The sequence below is a fragment of the Camelus ferus genome, chromosome 14, assembly GCF_009834535.1.
Source record: "Camelus ferus isolate YT-003-E chromosome 14, BCGSAC_Cfer_1.0, whole genome shotgun sequence".
Classification (NCBI taxonomy): domain Eukaryota; kingdom Metazoa; phylum Chordata; class Mammalia; order Artiodactyla; family Camelidae; genus Camelus; species Camelus ferus.
This window is the reverse complement of record NC_045709.1, coordinates 3,319,350-3,345,683: the sequence shown is the minus strand read 5'-3', so window position 1 is coordinate 3,345,683 and position 26,334 is coordinate 3,319,350. Positions and strand designations below refer to the sequence as shown.

The 26,334-nt window shown below is 35.8% G+C and overlaps 1 protein-coding gene across 1 annotated transcript in view; it reads left to right on the top strand.

Moving 5' to 3' along the window:
• Window positions 1–14,319, top strand: part of SUGT1 (SGT1 homolog, MIS12 kinetochore complex assembly cochaperone) — a 37,646-nt gene extending 23,327 nt beyond the window's left edge. The window contains exons 11-13 of the mRNA XM_032496035.1: window positions 2,747–2,837; window positions 6,352–6,533; window positions 13,761–14,319. Coding sequence (XP_032351926.1) covers window positions 2,747–2,837; window positions 6,352–6,533; window positions 13,761–13,862 — 375 coding nt within the window. The 3' untranslated portion in view covers window positions 13,863–14,319. The remainder of the gene's footprint in view (window positions 1–2,746; window positions 2,838–6,351; window positions 6,534–13,760) is intronic.
• Window positions 14,320–26,334: the final 12,015 nt, after the last annotated feature.

Below are 26,334 nucleotides of genomic sequence, written 5' to 3'. Positions count from 1 at the left end.
ACAGCCGGGATTCTTAGTAGTAGTCTGTGAATACTGCTTTGGAATATTACGGCACATTGAAAGCCTTCCCTGTGCATGTGAGAGAAGCATTCAAAGTGAACTTTTAAATTATTTTTGAATAAAATGAAAATAGAATAGCTGATTAATGGTCATAATAAAAATATCTGAAATTGGACTGGTATAATTCGAGAAGTATCTGTCAGAATCATTTTCAAAAGCATATATAAACATTAAAAGTGAAGTAGGTGTAAAAAGTAATTCATGGAAAATTAGTCTCCTCCCCTTTTAACTTTAAAAAAAAAGCTGCTTTAAATGGTTTATTATGTGCAGCTCTTTTAATGAATGGATTAAGTATAATTTCAAGTTCAGGTCACCGTGTCTCAGTTGAAACAGGTTATTAACTTAGAGCTTTGATTTTGGCTTTATAAAGATCTATTTGTTCATAGGTTATAGTGGTTTTCAGTAGATGTGAGAGCTAGTGCGTGCTGCTCTTCAGGTGAAACAAGGCACTTTTTTAGACGGTGCTTAGCACGGGATTTGAGGTATGAAGTAGGGTGCCCTGTGGCTGAGGTTAGTTAAGGATGGTGTTGATGTACACACTGTTTGTGAGGTCTGCATTCTAGATGAGGTGAAAGTTAAAGGAGCAAGATGTAGTTTTAAATTCAGCATAAAGTTAATAGTCCTTTTCAGTAACTGTTGCTGTGTCATTGCCAGCTATTACATTTCTGTCTCTTTTTGATAAATATCCTGGCAGTGACAACTTAAAATTACCAGAGTACTCTCAGTTAATACTGTGTATGAGAAAATATTGGTAGTATTCTACTTTATAAAAATTTATCATAGTTCATTTTAGGGAATTCTGGAGATCCTGTTTTTATTTATGTAGAATTTAAGCATGTAAATTATATTAAAAATACTAATCTTTTGCCCCTTTTCCAGTGAGATTTGTTTCATGTTTTGCTTCCATAAAGACTTTTTTTTGTTACATTTGTATGCACCTGAAGGAAGTACTCAGACCACAACCCTTCCATGCCATCACTTCATATCTGACTGAAAATATTGGCAGATTCTGTTAGGGTTTCATTTAAGTATTTTTAAATGCAGATTTTTAAGGATTCTTTCCCTAAATGCAGGTGGTAGAAAGGTTTCCAGTTATTGCTCTTCAGGGTGCCTGAAACCTTTCCTGCTCACAGCCAGGTGAGATCTCTCCTGAGCTTTTTGCCTGTTGAGTAACTTTCTCCAGGTATCTCACATACTACTGAATGGTCAAGGACACTTAATATTTTAAAAATCCCTCGCATCCCTGAAGACTACACCTTGTGCACAGTAGGTGTTTAATAATTATAGAATGAATGATTGTAAAAATGTTAACATTACTTTGGTTATCAAACCAGGTTCATTTACCCAACACACAGCAAGCCAAACAGTGAGGCACCAAGGTTTGCAAAAGAGAAAGGGTTTATTCATGAGGCAGCCAAATGAGGAGGCAGGAGAACATATCTCAGATCTGCCTCTGCAGAGGCCAGGGGCTTGGGTTATTTATGGGATGAAGTAGCAAGGTGGTCTGAGGTGTGGGGAATGACGGTAGGAGGCAGGAAAAGTGAAGTAATTGGGGCTCTGCGCAGGCATATGTGAGTTACAAGCTTTTTCATGGTTCGCACGTTCAGAAAATGGCGACATTAGCATGATCTAAGGGTGGAGTTTTGGGGCCTCTTATGTCAAAAAGTCATCCATGAGACTCTCGAGGAGGCCCAGTTGAGTTGTCAATGGTCTTAACCAGTTTGAGCTTGGCAAAACTAGCTCCATATTCCTGAAAAGCAGTTACCATCACTATGACGACCCATACGTCAGAGACGTTTCATGTCTAGGGAGTAGTTAGAGGAGTCTTGTGATATATTGTCCAAGCTATGTGAAACTTGGAGGGTATGCAGTTTGCAAGAACAATTAAAGCAAGCTTAGTCAGTGAAAGCAGGTGACAGGATACTATTTATTAAGCAAGTTATAGTTTAAGGGATCTAACTGTTGACTGCCTTCAGTTTCACTTGTATTATTTTTGTACAATGGAATGAATTTCTCTACTCTAAAACAGGTCAGTGTACATGCAAATACAGTATTTCCTTCAGAACAGGGTTTCTCAGTTGTGGGTACTGTTAATATTTTGGGCTGGATAATTCTTTGTCACGGGGAGTTACCTTGCATGTTGTAGGATATCTAACAGCACCCCTAAGCCTCTCCTCACCTCTCAGTTGTGATGACCCAGCAGTATCTCAAGTCATTACCAAATGTCCCCAGGGAGGACAGAATCACCCCTGGTTGAGAACACTGCTTTAGGCGGAAAAAAGCATATGGATTTCAAGACTACTCATGATTGTAGTTCATAGTGTGTATGTATATATATTTTTTTATTGAAGTGTAGAGTCAGTTTACAATGTTATGTTAATTTCTGGTGCACAGCATAATGTTTCAGTCATACATGTACATACATATATTCCATTTCATATTCTTTTTCATTATAGTTTACTGTAAGATATTAAATATAGTCCCCTGTATGTTGTTTTGAAGGGTGACTTTTAAGTAGAAACAGAATGTTTCAAAGTTCTTCAAATTAAACTTTGGATAATTTGAGGAAACTGTCTCAAGGACACTACTAATTCTTATAAAATGTTGATGACTTAAGGAAATGGCATTTTTCCACTGTTTTGTGTATTTTACATTGAACATGAATTTTATTTGGTGTTTCTTCCAGATTGAAATTAAAATGAAAAAGCCAGAGGCTGTGAGATGGGAAAAGCTAGAGGGGCAAGGAGATGTGCCTCACCCAAAACAGTTCATAGCAGGTTTGTTTTCTGGCCTTGATGAGCTTTACATTCATACTGTGTTATATAGTTGAAATTAAATAGTCATGAGCATTCTTTCTACTTTCATTATTTATGTTCCCAAGATAAGATACATTGGGTGTAATGCTGTTTCTCTGTAATGAATACCAAGTAGCCTTTCTTATGAAGGTTCTAACTTGTAAGCATACAAATGAATGGCAGCACAAGCCCAGAGGGGATTGAGGTGTATTGTTTACTGTGTCAGTTTATGACATTAGTTGGGATTGTTTGTTTTTGTGTGTTGGCCTTTCCTAGTGCTGCTTTTTGTATTTTAAGTGAATTAGTAGTTTACTCTGCTGATACTTTTCCTCCTCTTCCCTTTTATTTATTCCTTTTTGTTTCATCTAGTATTGTCACCTCTAACTTCCTGGAATTTCGGGGTTTCACAGAGAAAAGTATCTGGCCCATTTCACTGTATTACTAAGAGGTGGAGGCAGACAGCTCATTGAAAGCCTAAGGCAAGCCTAGAAGTAGAGTAGAAAGCTAGGATGGCTGCTTAACCCTTTAAGGGGCCGACTGTTTTATGTTGGGGTCAGTTCTAAGCATATGCAATAGGCAGATAGGTGTTTTTCTAATGGAATGATTAGTCTGTAGAATGATCTTAGAACTATAATCTAAGACTGTATTTTACAACAATGGTCTCATTAATGAATGGATAGAAGATTCCTTTTGATTAGAGATAATGCTCTGATTCCTTTTGATTAGAGATAATGCTCTGACTGAAACGAGGTAAATTTGCATTTCAGCTACTTTTAGATTTTTCACTACTTTCTTCTATAACAGAAAACTATATTTCCTTGTGGCACCTTTTCGAAAACACTAAGTTAGCCAACAGATCATTCATTTTTAAATTTTATTTTTAAATAATTTTAGATTCTCACAGAGGTTGCAGAAATAATAGACTTCCCGTGTGCCCTTCACCCAGCTTTCCTGTGTGGTAATATGGTAACTAACATACAGTGTAATTAGCAAGACCAGGGGATTGACACCTGCAGATAATTTTTAAGAATGGAAATATTTCAAGCTGGTATATAAGCTAGTTCAGTTTATGCTTCCCACTTGTGAAAGATAGAGTAAAGATGTTACGTGCTCCTCTTGGGGCTGACTCCCAGAGATTTTATATATATATGTATGTATATGTATGTGTGTATGTATATATAAACTATATAGCTCAAAATGTTTTTTGAAACAAATACTTTAAATGTAGTATCTCACCTAATTCTGAGTACAGCCCTATATAGTAGTATTGTTCTTCCTGTATTACAGGCACAGAAAGGTTAAGCAACATACTTAAGCTTACCTAGCAGTTTTCATTGTCTAGGACTAAACCTAGGTCTTCAGAGTCCGGGTCTGGTCCTTCTGTGATACTGCTTGTTGCTGCATTTTCTAACAGTGGAAAGTTTCTGCCAACATGAGTATCTTTGCAGTTACTCAGTATTGCAGTGAATGAACAAGAAAGTTAGGTTACCCATTCCTCAGTAGTTCATCTGCTGTGTGCAGGTGTTAATGTTTTTCTTATATTAAATATAAAGATTTTTTAGTGTTATAGTTACAGTTTTTTTCTAAACGCAGTACCTTGGGTATTCAAGATGCTGTTCCTTCTGACCTGTAACGTTTTTTGTAAGGAGTTAATGTGCCTGTCAGATTTTTGTGTACTGCAAGCTGGAGACTGCAGATAAGGGCAGGTTGCTTAACCTGTGTGGGCCAGCTCTCTTATCTGTAAAATGGAGATTAAAACTGTGCTCCCATCTGGGGATCAGCACTAGGATTAATTAAACCTACGTTTCCTAGGTTCTTAATTTACCATGGCATGCGTTTTTTTGTTTTCTTGACTACTAGTGAAAATGTATAGAAGATAGGGGAGATTACTGGTAGAGGAAGGGTAGATAAAATTTGGAAAACAATATTCTTGTCCTGAATAAAACTGTGGTGTGTTGTGGTTTTGTTTTGTTGGGGAGGGGGGATGGGCAGGGAGAGAGTTGGTCTACAGGTGAGAAGAAAGGATGGAAGAACAGAATGAGCAATCAGTAATTTCTCAACTATTTTGAGAAAAGGGATATATGGAGAGGCAGTAGTGAAAGAGGGGCACTGAGACTAGCATTAATGTGTCCTAATATATTTGTAGGGACATTTTGAATCTTTTTTTTAAAAAGCTCCATAGCTGTTACTGTCCAGTGTAGTAGCTGCTAGCCACGTGTACCTGCTGACCACGTGGAATATAACTAGTCTGGATTGAGATGTGCTCTAAACGTAAAATACACACCAGATTTTGAAGATTTAGGATAAAAAAAGAATATACAATATCTTAATATTATTTTGATTTCATGTTGAAATACTATTTTGGATATATTAGGCTAAATAAAATATTAGGATGCATTTCACCTGATTCTTTTAGTAATACGGCTACTAGAAATTTTTAAATTATATATGTAACTCACGTTTGTGGCTTACATTATATTTCCATTAAATAGTGAACAAAACTGCTTTTAGTTCTCAGGTAACCTGAGTAATTTTTAATTATTTGTGTGCCAAGATCTTGATTCCTTTGGTCTTTGGGGCAGCCTTGGCAGTGCCCTGAGCCCCTGGGCTGGTTGCCTTCCTGGCTGCAAGCAGCCTTTATTTATCCTAGTGTGCCCTACAAATGTTACTATTTTCTGTGTGTGCGTGATGTGGACATTGGCGTGACGTGGACATTGAACTCTAGATCATCTCAAGTAGTATTTTTCAACATTCAAGAATTCTTTATTGTTATCTCCTATTGAAGTAATCTAGTATTTTTATCTTGGGGAGAGGATGAAGTCTTAACTTACTGTCAAATGGCATGCCATTATTTTTAGTTTATTTCTACTCTGAAAAATGTAAGCACCTCAGAAGAAGCCAGATATTTAGCATTTATTAAAAATTTGTTTAGAAGATCTTTTTTGGCAGATTCCAGTCTTTTTTGTCGATGGTTGTTTAGCAGTCAGTTGTGGTTTTGATGTGTTCATGAGAGGAGGTGAGCTTGTGGTCCTACTATTCTGCCATCCTGACCAGAAAAAAATTGTTTAGAGAAATTTCTGAATGAAGCATCTTTTTTAAAAAGTTACTATTTTTAGAATTTTTAGTACTATCTTTGCAACTTTTCTGTAAACATAGAAGTTCCTGTATGCTTCTCACTCAGTTTCTTTTACTATTAACATGAAGGATCTGGTTTTTAATCTAATTTTACATAATGTACCAGAAGTTTACACTTTGAGTTATTTTGCTCAAATTTTACAGATTTACAAATTTCCAGATTTTACATGATGCTAATTTCATAATGATTCAGTTTTCTTAATTATCGATGTATAAATCAGAAAGACATTTATTACAAACATGAAATTCATTGACTTAAAACTATTTGCTAAGATGTTGTATATTCATGGTCACAATGTTTACCGTGTTCTTGACATAATCAATGCTTGATTAATCATTTCTGTCTTTTTTTACTCCATAGATGTAAAGAATCTATATCCATCATCATCTCATTATACAAGAAATTGGGATAAACTGGTTGGTGAGATCAAAGAAGAAGAAAAGAATGAGAAGTTGGAGGGAGATGCAGCTTTAAACAAATTATTTCAGCAGATCTATTCAGATGGTTCTGATGAAGTGAAACGTGCCATGAACAAATCATTTGTAAGAACATAAACTTTAAGAAAATCTACTGTAATAGTGAATTTCAGAAATTAGAAAAAGAAAGAGTGATGAGTATGTAATTGGAGACCAAATGCTGTAGTTGGAAAACCCTTTTGAACAGGCTTTGTCTGAACATTTCTTCTTGCTCTAAACTTAGAGTGATTATTGAGGAAGTTGGAAACTTGTGGTGGTGAGAAACAAGTAATATATTCCAAATAAATTTTTGTATCAGTGAGTTAGAACTTAGGAGACTTAACCAAGGTCACAGTGGGTGACACGGAATTATTCCAGTTGGACTTGTCACAGTAGCTGGGTGAGCTTCCAGTGCATACCTTCTAGAGTCGTGTGCAATCGCAGTGTCAGAGATGAAGAATATGGAAGGGAACCTTCCAGAGCAGTGTGTGGCAAGTCGAAGGTGCACATTAATTATTCATTGGTTTGTTAGTAATTTCTCTGTTGGTTAAGAAAATTCTGGCTTTTTGTCAGGGCATGAATACCACCTGAATTCTTAAGTTCTGAGATTTTAAGACAAGTCAGCACTGTGGAACTATGTAGATTTTGCTTGAAGATGTAATCATTTTTATCAGTAGCTCTGGAAACATCACTGTCTTCTTTTAAAGCATTTACATTTACAGTAGAAAAGCCAAGTTAATATTTAATAATTAAAATAAATAAATAGGTAATGAGTGTGTTTGAGGCTTAGATAGTTTGCATAAGTTACCATGTGGTAACTGATCATGACTGCTTATTACTGTTGCCTTAAAATTTTTTTTAATTAAACTTCGTATTTTGAGATAATTGGAGACTCAACATGCAGTTGGAAGAAGTAATACAGAGAGATCCCTTATATCCTGTATAGTTTTCCCCAGTGGAAAGATCTTGCAGAATTGTAGTACAATATCGCAACAATGATATTGACAGTTAAGATACGAAACATTTCTGTTCCTACAACACTCCCTCATTGTTGTTATTTTATAGCCATACCCACACCCTTCATTCCTGCCCTTCCTTAGTGCCTGGCAACCACTACTCTGGCAAGCCTATCAGATTTGTAGTCTGCAAATATTTTCTCCCAGTCCTTAGCTTTTCTTTTCCTTTTCTTAACAATCTTGCAAAGCCAAAGCATTTAATTCTGATGGAATCCAGTTTATTAATTTTTCCTTTTATGGATTATGCTTTTGGTGTCAAGTCTCAGAACTCTTTGCCTAGTCCTAGATCTCACGGATTTTCATCTGTGTTTTTCCTTTTAATAAAAGTTGTATAGTTTTACTTACTACATTTAAATACGTATGATCCATTTTGAGTCAGTTTTTATATAAAAGGTGAGATGTAGGTTGAGGTTCTTTTTTTTGGCCAAAGTATGTTCAGTTGAGAGGCTATCTTTCCTCCATTGAATTGCCTTTCATCTTTCTAAAAATTCACTTGAGCATATTTGTGTCAGTGTATTTCTAGGTTTCCTATTCCATTGTTCTGCATGTTGATCCCTCTGTCTCAATGACTGTAGCTCTTTAAGTCTTGAGGTTGGGCAGATTCGTTCCTCCTTTATTCTTCATTTTCTGTGTGTGTGTCTGTGTCTGAGTTTTATTTGAAGACCTTACTGAGGACTGTTGCTTGGGAGACAGCCTTCCAGATAGCTTTGAGGAACTGCTTCTTATTCTTCATTTTCAAAGTTGTTTTAGATATTCTGATTTCTTTGCCTTTCCATATAAATTTTAGAGTATTTTGTCTAACGTGGGAAAACATCCTGTTAGGAATTGCATTAAACTGTGTTATCAGTTTGGAGAGATTAACCTCTTTACTGTGTTGTATCTTCCAGCTCCACTTACTTAGATCTTTGATTTCTTTCATCAGTGTTGTGTAGTTTTCAACATATAAATCTAGCACATATTTTACTAGATATACCTAAGTATTTAGTGCTTTTTTTGAGTGATTGTAAATGGTATTATGTATTTAATTTTGGTATCCATGTACTTGTTGCTAGTATCTAGAAATACAGTTTTTTTTTAATGTTTATTTTATATTCTGTGACCTTGTTGAACTCACTTACTAGTTATAGGAAATTTTTTGGTAGATTCCCTGTGATTTTCTATGTAGACAATCATATCTTCAAATAGGGACAATTTAATTTCTTCCTTTCCATTATGCATGCCTTTTATCTCCTTTTCTTGATATATTGCCTTGGCAAGAACTTCCAGCTCTATGTTGAGTAAGATTAGTGAGAGTGGACATCCATGCCTTGTTCCCCTCTTAAGGGAAAAACCATTTAGTCTTAATGTTAGCTATAAGTTTTTTGTAGATGCTTCATCGAGTTAAAGTTTTGCTCTAATTTCTGTTTTTCTGAGATTTTTATGATGAATGACTCAACTTGTCAAATGCTTTTTCTGCATTGATTAATATGACTCAGTGATTTTTTTTTTCCTTTAACCCATTAAAGTGGTGATTTTATGTGATTAATATGATTGATTTCTACTATTGAACCAGCCTTGCATCCCTAGGATAAACTCCACTTGGTCGTAGTGTATAATTCTTTTTATATATTGCTCAATTCTATTTTCAGATACTTTAAAAAGCATTTTTGTGTCTCTATTAATGAGGGGTCTGTAGTATTCTTTTTTGATACTGTCTTTGGTTTTGGTTTCAGGGTAATACTTCGTAGAATGAATTGGGAAAGTGCTCCATCTTTTTTTTGTGGGGAAAGGAATTGTGTAGAATTGGTGTTAATTTGTCTTTAAAGATTCTTTAAACCACTGAAGCCATATGGACCTGGATATTTCTCTTTTGGGAGATTTTAAATTATGAATTTCTTTATCCTAATAGCTTATAGGACTATTCAGATTATGTGTTAATTATTTTCTTCCTTATGCTTGCTTTGGTTAATTTTGCTATTTTTTTAATAGGTTCTTCAGATGTGAGCTTAGATTATTGATTTGACCCTTTTTCTCTTTACTGTTAAATGCACTTATGCTATAAATCCTCTCAGAAGAATTTTAGCTATCTGCCATAAATTTTGATGTTATATTTTCATTTTTATTCAGTTCAGTATATGTTTTTGATTTCAGTTGAATTTTTATATTCATGCTGATTTTCTGCCGTACTGTTCTATTGATTGTTGAGAGAAGGTCTCCAGCTGTATTTGTGGGTTTATCAATTTCTTCTTTAAGTTCTGTCAATTTTTGCTTCACATATTTTACTGCTTTGTTGTTTGGTGCATATGCATTTAGGATTGCTATGTTTTCATGGTGGATTGGCCTTTGTATCACTATATAATGTCATTGTCTAGCTCTGGTAATTTTCTTTGCTTTGATATTAATATAGATGATTCTATGTCTTTTGGTTAATTTTTGCATGATGTATTATGTTCCATCCTTTTACTTTCAACCTGCCTAAGTCATATTTAAAGTGGCTTTCTTTAATACAGCACGTTGTTGGGTCATGTTTTTTTAATCTGCTCTGCCTGTCTCTGTCTTTTAATTGATGTATTTGGACTACTTAAATTTAATGTAATTTTTGGTATGTTAGGACTTAAGTCCATCACTTAATTTTTTGTTTTCTATTTGTTCTGTGTTTTGTTTCTCTTTTTGTTTTTCCTGCTTTCCTATGGGTCCTTGAACATTTTTTAGAATTTCATCTTGATTTATCTATAGTATTTTTTAGTATATCTTCTCTGCATAGCATTTTTAGTGGTTGCTGTAGATTTTATACTAGCTATATTACACATAGTTTATGATGGTCTTACTGGTGTCATTTTTTTTTTTCACAGTTTGAGTGCTGTATGGAAACCTTATCTCCCTTTATGTCTCATTACCCTTTCTCATTTATAATATAATTTTCTTAAATATTTCCTCTACATACATTTAGAAATCACACCATATACTGTGATAATTTTCACTCAACCATCAAACATAATTTAGAAAACTTAAGGGGAAAAGCAGACTCTATTGTATTTACCCATATTGTTACCTTCCTTTCTTTCTGACTTTCAGGGTTTCATTTTTTGTTGTTTTCTGTTTAGAGAACTTTCTTTGGGCATTCTTTCAGGGTGGATCTATGACAGATTCTGTCTTGGCAGGAGTCTTTTTGGGTTTATACTGATTGGGATTTGCTCAGTTTCTTGAATCTGTAGGTTTATGTCTCTTGCCAAATTTGGGATATTTTCATTCATTATATCATTGAGTGCTTTTTTCAGACCTGCCTTCTTTGTTTTCTTCTTCCTGGAACCTGATGACACAAATGTTAGGTATTTTGTTATAGTACGACACATCCCTGAGACTCTCTTCATTTTATCTCTATTTTCTGTCTGTCGTTCAGAGTAGGTGATTTGCCTTGTTCTGTTTTCCAATTCACTGATTCTTTTCTCTGTTCTCTGTCTTTTGCTCTTGAGCCCATTCACTGACCTTTTTATTTCAGTTGTATTTTTCAGTTATAAAACTTTCTTTGACTCTTGTTTATGTCTTCTCTTTCTTTGCTGAGGTTTTCTATTTTTCATTTGTTTCAAGATAGTTCATGGTTCTTATGAAAGCATTTTTACCATGACTGCTTTAAAAATTTGTCATATAATTTTAGCTTCTCTCTCTTCTCTATATTAGCATCTGTTGTTTGTCTTGTCTTTTTAAAAATATAATCTTTGTGTTTTTCATCAGTGCCAAATGATATTCAGTTGAAACCTGTACAATTTCATGTTATGCTGTGAGACTGTGGTTATTATTTAAACCCTCCATCTTAGGTCACTTTCTCTGACAACCACTCCGGCAGAGGAAGCAGTCACTGCCTCATTATTGCCAGGTGGAGGTAGGAATCCAGGTACCCCACTCCACCTCCATAGACACGCCAGGATATCTTCTCATTAACTGCTGGGAATGGGGAGGAGTTCCAGCTCCCTGTGTGGTTTCCACTGACGCCACAGGCAACAGAGGAGGCTGACTCGTGATAACCTAGCACTGGCGGAAGTCTAGGCTCTTCACTCAGGCCTTTGTTGTTCTTTTTTTGTTGTTCCCTTTGGCATTTTCAGCTTCTTCAGTTCCAACTCAAGGAAAAATGAAGCAAAAAGAAAACCTGAAAAATTCACCAGTGTTGTTCCTTGAGTCCAAAGTTCCCTCACTGATTTGTCTTCCTCTCTTCACCTTTTAGAGTCTCATGTTTGTTATTTATACAACATTGAAGGTTTTTAGTTGTACTTAGTGGGAATAGTAGGAAGAAGTGCATTTACTCAATGCCTCCAGCAGGAGGAGTCACTTTCAGTATTGACCTTAAAGAGCTTGCTGAACAAAATAGTGTATGAAATTTCAAAGATAGATTATAGAGTCTGTATCCATTTTCATATAGAAACTTTTCTAATTATAATTGAACCATGTACACCCATAAAATAAGCCATCTGTTTGGCAACATCAACCTAGAACATAACAAGGGCTGGCTGCTGTCCTTCTGGGAATACAGGCATACTTCAGGGAGCTGCGGGTTCGGTGCTAGAGCGCCATCATAAAGCGAACACTGCAATATCGCTTGAGTCATACTTTGCTAGTTTCCCCGTGCATATAAAAGTTATGTTTACACTGTACTTTAGTCTGTTACGTTGCAGTGACTTTGTCTTAAGAAAAAATGATTGTACCTTAATTTAAAAATCCTTCATTGCTAAAATATACTAACTTAATCACCTGAGTTTTTAGCAAGTTGTAGTCTTTTTGCAGTAGTAATATCAAAAATCACTGATCACAGATCCCTATAACAAATATAATAACAATGAAAAAGTTTGAAATAGTGTGAGAATTATCAAAATGCAACACAGAGACACAAAGTGAGCAAATGATGTTAGAAAAATGACATCAGTATTGTCATTCGATGCAGGGTTGCCACAAACCTTCAATTTGTAAAATATGCAGTATCTGCAAAGCAAAATAAAATGAAGCACAATGAAACGAGGTATGCCTGTACAAAAAAAAAAGACTCTTATCTCATCTGTGACCTCTCAGTCTTATTGAGACCAAAAGCCAACATGTACAAAATAATCAGAGGGAAATGCTCCGTTGCACTGTAGTCCGTAAGAAGAGACGAGAATATAAATGTCGTTAGCAAATATGATCAAATTATAGATGAAATCTGTTTCCTTCAGTTCTCTTAGGAGTAGTTTATTATATAGACTTGTCTCATTGTATTCAGTTTTTTATTTGATGCCTACTGTGTACCACGCTGCTGCACTTAGATCTAGGATGTAAGTATTTGTAAAATATGCTCCTTGCGTTTTAGGAGCTCCTAGCTTTAGTTTGGAGCCAAGAGTGGGAAGCAGGGATAAGGAGGCAGATCCTAAAAATTTTAACAGTGCACTGTGATACATGTTATATTAACACTCACACAGATGACAGATCCTACAAGAGTAGATAGGGTGCTGACTAGGGTCAAAGAAGGCCACAGAGAGATGGTGGCATGTCATGTTTGGAGGATAACTAAAGACATAAAAAGAACTGTGATGGAGAAGAGCACCCCATGCAAAGGGCGCTTGGCAGAGAGTGTGGGGCAACAGGGTTACTTTGAGGTGCCGGTGTAACAGTAGGGCATGTAACTTTATATTTTACCAATGACACAGCTGATTATTTTTAAATACTTAGATTTTAATCATCTTTGCTATGATCCAAATCAGTGAATATTTATTGCATTAAGATAATAAATACCCCAAACTTAATTTTTTTAATGTATTTATGAACATCTAGGGCTGTTGGTAGGTGTTATATTCAGTAGGTAGTAAATAACCAGTTCTTTACTGAGACACTGACTATGTGTATCTGTGTGTGTGTACCTTGATTTAAAAATAATTCCACCATACACTTGCATGCATTTGACACAGAGAGGAGCTCTTAAAAGTTCTGTTCAACTAGAAAGAGTTTCTTTGCCTAGTCTTTACAGTCCTCAGCAAAAGAGATTACGTTACCATTTTCTTTGGGAGACAGTTTTATTTTCATCTACATATACCTTTATGCTGATTAGCAGAGGGAGACATGGTGCTTTATATGACAGTGTATGTGGACGTGATGCCCCTACCTAACTAGAGGTTCCTTTTCAGATTTTACAAAACATAGTAACTTACCTGGAAAGCCTAAGATTAAATCAGAATATTGTCTTGTGTATATTGAGCCAAACAGAGCTTATATTTGGGACTCTATTCTTGGAACGTTTTAAGAAAAATATTGTTTTGATTTTATGGTCCAAGAATTAATCTATTTTTCTTTCTTATTGCAGATGGAGTCTGGTGGTACAGTTTTGAGTACCAACTGGTCTGATGTAGGTAAAAGGAAAGTTGAAATCAATCCTCCTGATGATATGGAATGGAAAAAGTACTAAATAAATTAATTTGCTATCACGTATTGCATATATTCACCTAATGCCCATTGTGTATTAATATTGCATTCTTGAATTTTGAACACTGACATCTTTTTGAAAGATTATACCTCTTTACCTCTTTGTGCTTTAGAAATTATTTTCCTTCAAGTGTTCTAAGAGTCTAATGAAGAATGAAGATCATATTTTATCACTTCTGTCCTTAAGGATTTAAGACATGCTGAAATGGAATGAAGTATCATTTGCTTCTAGATAGATTAATTCTACCTAGTTGTGGGAGTGGAGAAATTGTTAATGGGTTATCTTGGGTCATTGCCTTATTTTTGATGCAGTATTCTGTTAATAATTTATTAGACTTGGCAACTTTGAGTGAGCATAGATTTTTCAATTTCAGTGTTATATTGTTTGCTTTTAAAAACTGCTTTTGAATGGAGTTGTAAATACAATTTTTCTATAAGAAGTTTGGTTTATTTACCTTTTTCTTAAGTTTTTAATGAACTCTTTGAAAATTATTTATCACAGGAAATTCCCATTTGATTCTTTTTATGGGAAGTATTTGTAATTGCACTGAGAATTTTGGTCCTTATCTTTCAAATTCCTGTATAAAACATTGACACCCGAGTTCATCATGCTGCAGATTTACACTGAAGGCTATTTTGTGAAGCTGGGGCAAACGGTAATTTAGGAAAGCCCGACTCCACTTCTTGCTGCTTTTGCCGCAGCAGGATTCCTGAAGTGACAGCACTAGCGGTTTGCTTTGGTTTTTGTGTATTATTTTTTTCTTTATTAGAAAATCTCTCTTCTCACATCCACATGATTACTTTGGTTTCAGTGGTTTAGGGCAGCTGCTGAGGAATTAAATTAATATGTATATATTTAGTATCTATTCCCTTTCTAGAATAAATAGATACCATGGGAATACAAAAACTAAAAGACATGATCATTAACTTCAGAGAGTTTATTATCTAGCAGAGAGAGAAAATTAACATTCATGAAGGAATTATGGAATGGTTGAATGGTGAACTTATTATAAATACAGTTTTGAGGTAGGGGAAAAAAAAGTGTTCTATGATTAAAATTCTTGGCAGTCTAAGCTGTTACAAAGCATAGGCCATGGATGGCCTGTGGGTCTGTTTCATTTTCTCATCATAATTTCTGAACCATAATGCCCTAGAGATTGGTCTCGCTAACATTTTGTGGCAAGGCAGTACTTTGTACCCTCATGTAGAGATTTACCTGAGGATCGGGTAAATGGGAGGCAAACCAGCCTCCAAAAAAAGAGTGAGAATTCAGCCCCTTCTAGTCATCTGACATGAAATCAAGGGGGTTCATAAGGAGAAAGAGGTGGGGTGACGCCAGAGCTGCTGTTATAGCTTGTTCAGGCATGAGGGCGTTTTCACTTGGCCTTCTGTCTGCTACGCTACAGGCTGCTTTTTGTTCTTGGACACTGAAAGGAAAAGGCAAAATTAAGTTCTTGTATGTATGAATCTCTAAAATTTTCTCCTTAGGAATCAAGATAGTGATTCTGTATGTTAAATTTTCTCAGTACTGTTGAATCCTTAGGGGTAGGAGCCTCTTGCTACAGAGATGATGCGGTGGGCATATGGCACCACAGCAGACAGGACTGCTGGCTCCGTCAGGTCTCTCTCTCTGCCACCCATGAGCTTTATAATCTTCAACAGGCTTACAGCCTTCTTAGGTCTTTGTTCCTTTATCTATAAATAATCTATAGGGTCTTAAAGCTTAAAGTCCATGATTCTAAATAAGGAAACATTTTTGCCACTTAAAAGCAACTTTTTTTTTCCTTTAAGAATGATACTACTATAATAGAAGCTGAAGTTTTAAAAAAGTTCTGGTATTAGTTTTTGTATCAAAGGATACATTATCTAAAGTGTGTTTATCCAGTTGGCTAGATTTGCATAAAGAATGTGGGATTCAGGATTTTGCTGGGCCAGTGGTGTTCTTAACATTCATGACTGTTATATAACGTTACCTGGTCTAAATGCAATAGATTTATGGGTAAAGAAGGGAACTTTGAGAAGTAGGTTAGGCTGCTTGCCCTCAAGTACCACTTCACCATCCTAGGTAATGAAAATTGATAAGCCTCCAGAAAGTTAAAAAACTTCATTTTAAGCCTCTTAAATTTATCCTTGTTCTCTGCTAGTTCAATTAATAATAGCTATTAATTGGTTTCATTTTCTTTCTAAACTCCCATTTTCACTTTTCAAATTTCAGTTTTCTTAGTGCTCTAGATACCTTTCTGTGTTTTTCAGAATGTACATTTTTTTCTCTTAGTATTTATTTTCCTTTTTGAGGTTTAGTCTTTGAATTCACTTTTCTTTTCCTTTTTAATGAAGTACAGTCAGTTACAATGGGTCAATTTCTGGTATACAGCATAATTTCCCATTCATGCATATACATACATATATATTCATTTTCATATTTTTTTCACTAAAGGTTATTACAAGATATTGAACAGTTTCCTGTGCTATACAGAGGAAACTTTTTTAAAATCTATTTTTATGTATCATTTTTTTCTTAATCTTAGATTCTTTATCTTTTCTCCTGATTTCTATAATTATTTACACCTTGATAACTTCCCAGAATTCTACTGTCTTCAAAGAATATTGAATGGGATAATCTTTGAATTCTATAAAGTAAAGTGATATCTTTAGATGGCTCTATCACAGGTTTGAAACATCAGGGTTAATTTTGATAATTTTCTGTCATGTGTCCTAACCCATTTAGAGTTGCTTACTAACTAGCAAGTTCAGTCTTCAACATACAGGCAGTTACTGGCCACTTTAAAAAAAAATCTGTTTTCTTTATCTTTATATGGAGTGGAGAGAAAGGATGGTTTGCACTTATAACTGCAGTTTTGTTTTGTTTTTTCTTTTCCCCACCAATATTTCATTCCTTTGGTTTGTGATATTCACTGGCTGCAGAACATTGAATCAGCATTGCTGTTGTCTCCCTGAGTCTGGAAAAACTTGTATTTTTTTAGCAGGCTAACTATGTAGGACAGGGAGAAAATAATTGATCTGTCCTAGATAAATTTTCTAGATAAATTTCAAATAAATATTTAAAGTGAAAGTATGTCACTATGCTATCATGAATAATTTTGATAGAAATTTTAATTTAGTGCAATACTTAAATTTTTTTGGCTATTTTTTCTCATTTTACTTTCCTTTTCTCCTTCCCCAGTTATCTACATATCAGATTAGATCACTGATTTGAGAGAGATGTCACTGACCCAGAGCAGTATTACTGCCTATTAGTTGACATCTGATCTGCTTGGTGCACTTTGAGTCTTCCTTGTCCAGATTTGTGTGCATCTCTTTGATTTGCCGCTATCACTGACGTTTCCAAAAAATAGGTAGAATATTTCTGGGTGTTGCGACTGTTTTTTCTTAGAGCTACTACTTTTCTTTCTAACCTGCTAGCTGTAAAGCAGTTTACCTTTACACTCTTACCTGCTATCTTAGCCCATAAGAACATGGATATCAGTTATCTCTGCCTTGGAAGAACCAAGAAGAGGAAATAATAAAAGCTAAAAGGACAAAATAATGGTTTCTGTGCCAGGAAGAGAGTCATACATAATTTTAAATAAGAGGGATCGTCCACATTGCCCTGGTTTCCTTTGTCTCCAGCTATGCACATTCTATTGTAAGATCATTTTACACACACCAAGAGTTTTTATTTTGGAAACGTTTGGGCACTTGTGGGTAAATTAGAGATACTGATTTACTCAAAAGTGTTATTTTTAGAGCCACTCCTGTGATTTGCTTCTGAAATTAATTTAACTCTTGGTCTCTCTTCCTACCTCAGTATATGTACCCCTCAAATCAGCTAAAATCATATGCATTGCTAACCCACGTGGGCAACAACAGTGGTGGCTGTTCTGTACTAGTGCTTTCTATGGACTACCTCATTATGACAGCCTTGTGAAGTAGTGATAGTATTGTGTCATTCATTACATACCAGAAGAATGAGGCCCAGGTTAAGTTCTTTGCCCCATTCATTCCAATGAAAAGTGATGGAGCTGGGATTTGAACTGAGGTCTGTCAGACTTAAGTTCCCATGCTTTTAACAACTGTGAATGAATTGGGTGGACATTGAATGATTTTTTATTAATAAATCACCTGTGACAATGAAGCAAAGAATGAGCAAGTTGAATTTTTTAATTCTTCTTGTACATGAGCTGGGAAGTCTATTTCTAAGGAGCAGAATATTATTATTTCTTAAGTAGGAAAGCTTATTAAAAATCCAAATCTCTTGCCTCTTACAGAAGGTAGTATAAGCAGGTAGCATTGACTTGTGTTGAAGGTTTTGTTTTTCTCAAATCCAAATAATTGCAGAGGAACAAGATACATTGTTACAGGTGGAAGAAGATTGGCACATCATGCCAATCAAATTCTTGTTCTTTAAACTTGCAAGCTCTCAAATAGTTTTCATTGTTCAAATGCTAAGATTTTCTCAAGATTTTTTCCTACCTAGATACTAGGATCAGTGTATCACTGATTTCTTCAATGAGATTGGAGTGATTCAGGTTAGTTCCTTTGTTCCAATCATGTTAGCATTTTATGCATATTCTAAATTTTGGCTTGTTTGGAGTCTTCTAAATGTTACCTTTGCTGTGCCTTCACATTTGAATTTTTAATTCTTATTTTGCATTGAGACGTCTCATACATATCTCATTGATTCTATTTTTGCTTATGTTTATAGGATTCAGTTATACAAAAAGATGTTTCAAAAACTACTGTTGGCCCCAAGCAATTTTTAGTTTATCAAAAAGAAGTTAGGAAAATAATCTTCAGTGCCTTCAGTGCAACTACAAAAGCTCTAAATAATAGTAAACTCTTATACATACCATTTGCTGGATGTCTAAGTGCATTAAAAGGCAATATTACATAGTGGTTAAGTGCACGGACTCTGAAGATCACCTGCTTGGGATTAAATCCTGGCTACACTGCTTACTAGCTTTGTGACAGTGGGCAGGTACTTAATGTCCCTGTGCCTCAGTATTCCTGTCTATGAAATTGGGATGATAATATTCATCTTACGGGCTCTTATGAGTTGAATGAGTTAATATAGTTCTACCATTATTTAGCCTAATCCAGAAGGCTCTAAAAACTAAATTTGTGTATGACTCAGTGGTACAAAAAAGAAAAAACAAAACTGTCCTAAACATACAGTACAAATAGGTCATATATTTTGCTACAGAAATGTTAATTTGTTTAATAACAGAATGCTATGACAGATCCTGCTGTGGCTGTTACAAAATAGATGGTATGTCTATATTGCATTGTAAAATTTAAAATTCTGAATTTAGAAACACATCTGGCTCCAAGGTTTTTGAGTTATACGTACCTGTATATGTAAATGTAAAGTGCTAAGAACAGTACTTAATGTTACTGATAGCATCAGGTTTATGTGCATTTAGTCTGAGAGGTTTGAATCCTATAGTCAGCCTTTTGTTTGATGTTCAGTCCATTTAAGATTCAAGATTCTGTCTGAAGAAAGTGTATCAACTAGTTAAATATTTTTTAGCATAATTTTTAAAATCTATAATGGGCATGAGTTCACAGAAAAGTTTTTATTTTGAATGAGTAGTTATTTTAATTTACTTTAAAAGTACTCAAATATGTGAGTGTCAGTAGTACTTTATAAAGAACCATGAAGTATAGTGGTGACAGCATACAAACGTGTAGAATTGTTAAGGGACTCCCTTTCAGAAGTAATCTGATTTTAATTCCACTTTAAGTCTCAAAACAGAGTAAAACTATTAGGGTTTATAAAAACAAGGTGCGCTTTTACACCACAAATTCTGTCCTGTTACTTCAACAAAGCTGATAGTTCTTTGCAAGAATTAGTTCATCAGTCTGTTCCTCGCCTCCCTTCCCCAAACAGTGGGGAGCAAAAAGTATGTGCAGGCCTTTGCATGTATACACTAATACTGTGGACTCAAGTTTGGGGTTCTCCGCCAGCTACCACTTTTTGTCAGTCATTTCTGCTCTAGCATCGACCTTTCTGTGATCTAATTGACAGCAAATGAACACTTTCATAAATTAGCTAGCTTAACTTAGTGGCCATGAAATATGCGAAGCAATTGAACATAATGCCAAGCTTGGCATTACTACTTAACTATTTTGCTGTTTGTTGGTTGCAAAATGATAGATTTCTTTTGGCTCTACCACAGAGGCAACTGTTATATAGCAGAAAAGATACTAACAGGTGAATCTGGAATCTTAGAATCCCAGTTTTGAATTAATGGTGTGTTTTGAGGGCACGTGACTTAACCCTTCTGAACTTTTTGTCATCTCTAACACTGGGTGATAACCACCTGTCAGGACTGTGAGGGTCTAACCAAGTCCTGGCTCAAAAGTATGTGACCATAAATGTCACTTAGTGTAAAGTCCTTAATTTTTTTCTCAATGCTGCTGAGTAGTGGAATTCCTAAAAGGAGGGTAACAGATCTGACTTCTGGCTGCTATTCAAGGGCTTTCATAATTCAGCCTCAACCAATTTTTTTAGCCTTGTCTGTCACTGCTTCACTGCGTACCTAAGCTCCAACCACACAAGAATAATCTCGTTAGGGGTTCGCATACTTTTTCTGTAGTGGGCGATATAGTGAATATTTTAGGCTTTCTGTGCCACATAAGGACTCTATTGTATGTTCTTGGTTTTAGTTTGCAGACCTCTGCTCTGCCTGAATATCCCATATTTTATTTTTCCTTCTTCCACCTCACCTGGAAAGCTTCAGTGTCCTACTGATGTATTAAAACTGAGCTTGTATGCCACCTCCAGGAAAGCTGTTTAATCTTGTGCTATTCTGTCAATGGCTGACTTTGAAGCAATTGGATTGGGTTATTTGCTTATGGTTGAGGTACTCATTAGATCGCTTTGATAGAGACCAACCAAAACCACAGTGTCTCATGAGCACATTTGAGGGTTTGGTTTAGTCTTTATCGAGTCTGTGCAGTTGACTCATTTCTTCCCTCATTTGACTGAGTTTCTTTAGGGAGGGTGGCAGCGGCTGGCTTCCGATTTTGTATCTGTAGTACCTGGTGCACAGAGAATAAGCCCTCAGAATTTGGTAGATGGTCTTAGAGAAGAATGTCCTTATTTTCCTCTCTTCATCCTTTGTGTCCCCAACTGGAGTACTCTTGTGAAATCCCCCATTCCATACCCTCCACAGGAATGCACTGCCACCCCAGCTGTGATGTGGAGGTGCCTCCTTGATGCTTCTGTTAAGGCCCCTCTCAGAGTCTCTTTCACTGGTTTAAGGTTAGTTGCATGGTCTCTGTTTTACTCTCTGTGTCCTACTTTGTTTTGTTACATTATTTACTTCATTTTGGATCTTTGATGCAGAGCACAGTGCCTTTCACATAGTAGATAGTCAAGTATTGGAACTTATTTTACACCAAACTAAATAGTTTCTAAAACTGTACTTTGTTTCTAATATCATGCCCTTGGAATTGATCATTTATTCATCAGTATAGATAGAATAGTAATTTTTAAGTAGATTTTTAGCCCCTGGTCATGAGAGCTAAATCTGATTTGTTCTTTGTTATTTACATTACTAGAGGGAATGGCAATTATATAATTAATCAAAACCCATGTGATGTTCAAGTACTTTTTGTTTTGCTATTTAATTTTCAGATTCCCCACCTCTCATTGTTTTAAAATCAAAATGTATGTGTTTCCTTAAAAAAGGGACTAAATTTTATTTTCTAATTAGGTTAGTCATCCTTTGAGAAGAAATTTTGAGCCCAGGAAACTTGGGTGTAGCATAAAGGAGGCAAGTTTTACAAAGCCAGGAATTGTTTTGTGCAAATGGACAGTTCTGCAAACCAAGAGTGAGTCATGCAGTTGCATTTATAAGCATACCAACTTCTGGAGGCAAAAATTTGAACTGCTTATTAGTACATTTTTTTCTGGAAAACCCCCAAAGAAATGTTGAGACATCGAATATTATATGAACCTCTTTGGTGATGGCTGCATACTTTTATTTATTTATTTTTTAACAATATTAATACTCTTGAGGTCTGTCAAAAGCCATACACTTTTTTTTTTCTGGGAATGGGTTTTCACTTTAGTATAGGTAATAGAATAATAGATAGAATAATGTAGATAAGTGAAAAATACACAGTTCATGATACACCCATTCATTCATCACCGTTGAGTGCCAGGTGTTTGCCAGACACTGTTGTAGGCACTAGGGATACACTGGTGAACAGACTGCCTGCATTTATGCAGCCTAGTTTATGGGGGAAATAAGCAGAACGTGTATTAGATGATGTTAAGTGCTAAGGAAGAAAACTAAATGTTCAAAGGGGGACAGCAGGTGGGTTGAAATTTGAGCTAGATCAATTGAGAGCCCAGTGAGCATGAGTATAGACTTGAAGGAAGCTAAGGAGGGAGTCATGGAGAGACCTGAGAAAAAGCACCACAGGCAGAAGGAACAGCGATGTGAAGGCCTCAGTGTAGGAGTGGGCCTGAGTGTTTGCAGGATGCTGGGAAGGCTGGGGGCCTGGGGCAGAGCGAGCCAAGGGTTCAGACTGGCTGAGTGGAGGTAATAGGGACCTAGATCTTTAGGGCCTTGCAGGTAATGAGGGGAGATGATGGCACCCGAGGCCAGGGCTTGCCCCAGTTTAATATAAAATTCTGTTGTCTTCAGTGCTGTCGAAATGTTATCAAATGTGCATGCAGTTGAATTTTACTTTACAAGTCTAACAGAGGTTGCAGTGGAGTTTTACTCTGCACACCTGATACTACTGACGTAAGTGAATTCGTGTTACACTGTATGACTTGGTATATGCAGAGCCCTTAGTTTCAGTATTTTATTGAAATGTATACTTTATTTTTATTCTTTCCTCTTTACACATTAAATTACAGATAATATTTAACATTTTAGTGTAATCTTTGTTTAGCAAAGCTATTTCCTGTTCTGGAATATAAGTACAGTTACAGCAGACTAGATATTGAGACAAAATTGGATTAATTAGAATGACTGGTTGTGAACAGGGACTTAAGAGTAAGTGTGGAATAGGATTTTACATAGAATAGAATTGTTAAGTCAGATCAGCAGGCATGTCTTTGTGGGCCGTCTGCCAAGACTAGAAGTAGCCTTGGTACCTGCTACTACCTTGAACATATATTTGCATTCCATCCCCTGTCAACATGAGATGAAACAAAGAATAAAATTAGAATTTTCGAACTAGAATGAATCTTGAATACTGTCTAGTCTAATCCTTTGGTTTTACAAGTGCAGTTTTTCCAGAGCACTCATACTTTTTCTTCATAAGAGCTCTTTAATATAACTCACATAGATAGTTGGTAAAAGAACAAGAATTTAACTCACCTTAACCTAATGTTGTATTGATCTTCTGATAGTTGTCCCAAATATCAGATGACTAAAAATGACAGCATTAGGAAGAAACTCTGTAATAATGTGTAAGATAGTGATTCTCAAACTTGATGGTGAATGGCCCTCACCCAGGAAGCTTGTTTTTTTAAATGTAGGCTTTCTCTGGTTCCCTCCTGAGATGTGGAATCAGTAGGTTTGGTATAGGACCCAGTAAATCTGTGTTCATAATGACCTGGGCATTGCCCTTAAAAAAACATTGATTTCAAGGAGTACAGGAGAGCGAGAATTAAAAAGTGAGATTTTGGTCACTAATCATCTCTGAGGTCTTATTTCCAGAATTTAGAAAAAAGTGAAAAACTACTTGGGGTCTCGTTCTTTTGAAGAATTTATTTCCCTCTTACCTAGATGTAAGGGCAGAGGAGAGATACTTAGTGATGATTTTTCCTCTGTCATCAGAACCTTAGGGTCATTATGATACAAGTCATTGAATCCATATGACCACATGGTACTGCACATGATGACAGAAGGTCGTTCAAAGTGAAACAAATTGAGACTATTTGGACAACCCGCTAGTCTATCATTGCTGAGATGCGACTAGAATTGAGCAGAGAATACTAGGATACTCAGTATTCACGGAGTGTACGTGGACTGTCGTAGCACTGGGTTATAATGAGGCCCCCTTTTCTTCTTTAGCAGCTGGAATAGTCTCCAGTGTTGGCCTGACTACCCATCGGTGCTAAGTGCATATTAAAAATTACAGTGCTGGTTGATTAGGTCGAGTAGAATGTGTGTTAGGGAGATCTTTATGGAGTGGAGATCTTTTTCACTACATAGTTGTACAGTTACCTTAGTATTTAATAGGCAGGAATATAGTTTTAATTGAAAAGAAACCACTTGCCTTTAAAAGCATTATAGAGAGAATTTTATGCTTGATAAGTTTATTCCAGGTCTTTTTTAAGTCATCGCAATTAAAATTGCAAATATAATGCTAGTTTTAAGAAAAAGCATATAGAAGTTATTTCTTCCAAATTATCTCATTGCTATTAAAATTTTTTTAGCCATATCGTGAGAAAAATGAGGTTGATTCAATTATAGATATTTGATATGAAGAGAATTTTTGTAAAGGAGCTGGAGAACAGGAATATGACTTATGCCATCTGTAAGGTTATTAGTAAACTCATAGAAAGAACTTAGTGGGGAATACCTCTTAAAACAAATGGTTTTAAAATAATTTGGTGTTTTAACCCGAGGACTTCTTTATAGCTTTGTGGGTATACTGTTTCTAGTCCCATAACTGATTTTTATCACTCTGTGATAACAACATATACCCTGATAAAGACTGACTCCTGTATATTTGATTTTAAAACTATTAAGATGTGGTAAAGGGTCAGTAAACCAAACACCATGGACAGCAGCATCAGCTGTTTGTCAGGTTGTGTTGTACGTGTGTAAGTGTGTGCGTAAGTGTGTGTCCAGGTGTGCTTGCCTTTACGCAGTAAGTACCTACACGTTGTATGTAAGTTGATTACTTTTGAACGTAAGCAGTTTAAATAAAACCTGTGGTGAGTCCCTTTATTGTTAAAAGTCAGTCAACACTAACTTAACCTGTTTTGTAAATTTGATTCTATTATACTGGGCTTTTTCAGAGTGAAGCCTCTATATGCATATGAAATGTGAGCATGCATATATATGTACAGAAGCCCTTCAAAGGGAGTTCAGCTTTCTTTTATAAACACCAAAACCCACTCCGCCTGTAAAATGCCTTTGCTCAAGTTTGCATCATTGACCCTCACCTTCACCCTTGTTTGCATAGCTACTAGGACTATCATGCATGGAGATTTTTGTCAGCTCCCTCCTTCCCCCTCAGTAAATCAGCTAACTTAAAAAAAAATTGTGACCATTTCTATAAAATAGATGTTCATAAAACAAGTCAGCATATTCAGCTTATACAGAAATAAAAATTATTCCACTCACAGGAGGAATTTCTATTTTGTAAAAATGTAGCTTGTATTTCGAAGTATAATAAAATCTGGTGTAAGAATAACTATTGAGTGGATTAAGTGATTATTCTGAATAACTTTACTTTTTTAGTGTCAACAGTTATTTGATGTGGTGGTGGGAAGGAGGTATAAGGATAAGGTTAAACAAGCTTTTAAAATTGCAATGGAAGTTCGTTGGCATATTTCAATGAGATATGTTAGTGTAACGTAGACCACTTACACAAATGAAAACCCAGCAATACCACTTCCTCATTTTCTCTGTGTGCTGACATCTGAGACTGCTCAGTCACACTGGGACCCTAGAACCGTGAAAACGAACCTGTGAAGGACTGGTTTGTAACACCACCAAGAATTAAAGGGCAAGTCACGATTCAGCACAGCAAACAGCAGCATTTGCAGCTTTCAGACTGGCCTGCTTAACGGCCCCCTAGGGATTAGTGCTAGTTTGTGAGAAGTTTGTATTCTGCCTTCTCCTGTCTTCATTTACCAGATGTTCTTTGTACTCTTGATTCTTCTTCTCTTTCAAAGTAGACCTTTAGTTTTCATCCTTGAACACAGTTTGAGCCTCTCTTTCATTTCTATATTCAATCCAAACTTGTTTCCCCTCTGCCCCTAAAACATCAGTTTTTTTCCCGTGGTTAGTTGACTTTTTTGGGTATTGAGTGACTTTTTTTTTTTTTTTTTTTTTTACTTCCATTGATTATTTTGAGTGACTTTTCATAACAGCATAATTCCATTATCTATTATGAAATAAATCATCCATCTCCTAGATTTCATTGCGTTATGGTGCTTTGAACAGGGAGCACCTTTTCAAGAGGCAGCCTTCTTTCCCTCATGACACCCCCACCTCCTTGCTAAGTCTGGCACCTCCCCAGTTCTCACATGGAAACTACCCAGATGATCTGTCCAAAATAGAAACTTAACCTGCCCCATCCGTACCTGAATCCTTTCGCTGGTTTCCTATTCCTTATCCACCAAATAAATTCAAGGTTAACAAGCAGTGTAAGTAAGATACGGCTTCTGCCTACATCTCCATCTTGTTACTGCCTACCTCAGCCTGAATGCTGTTTGCCTGCTTGCACCACGCAGCTTCACACCTCTACGT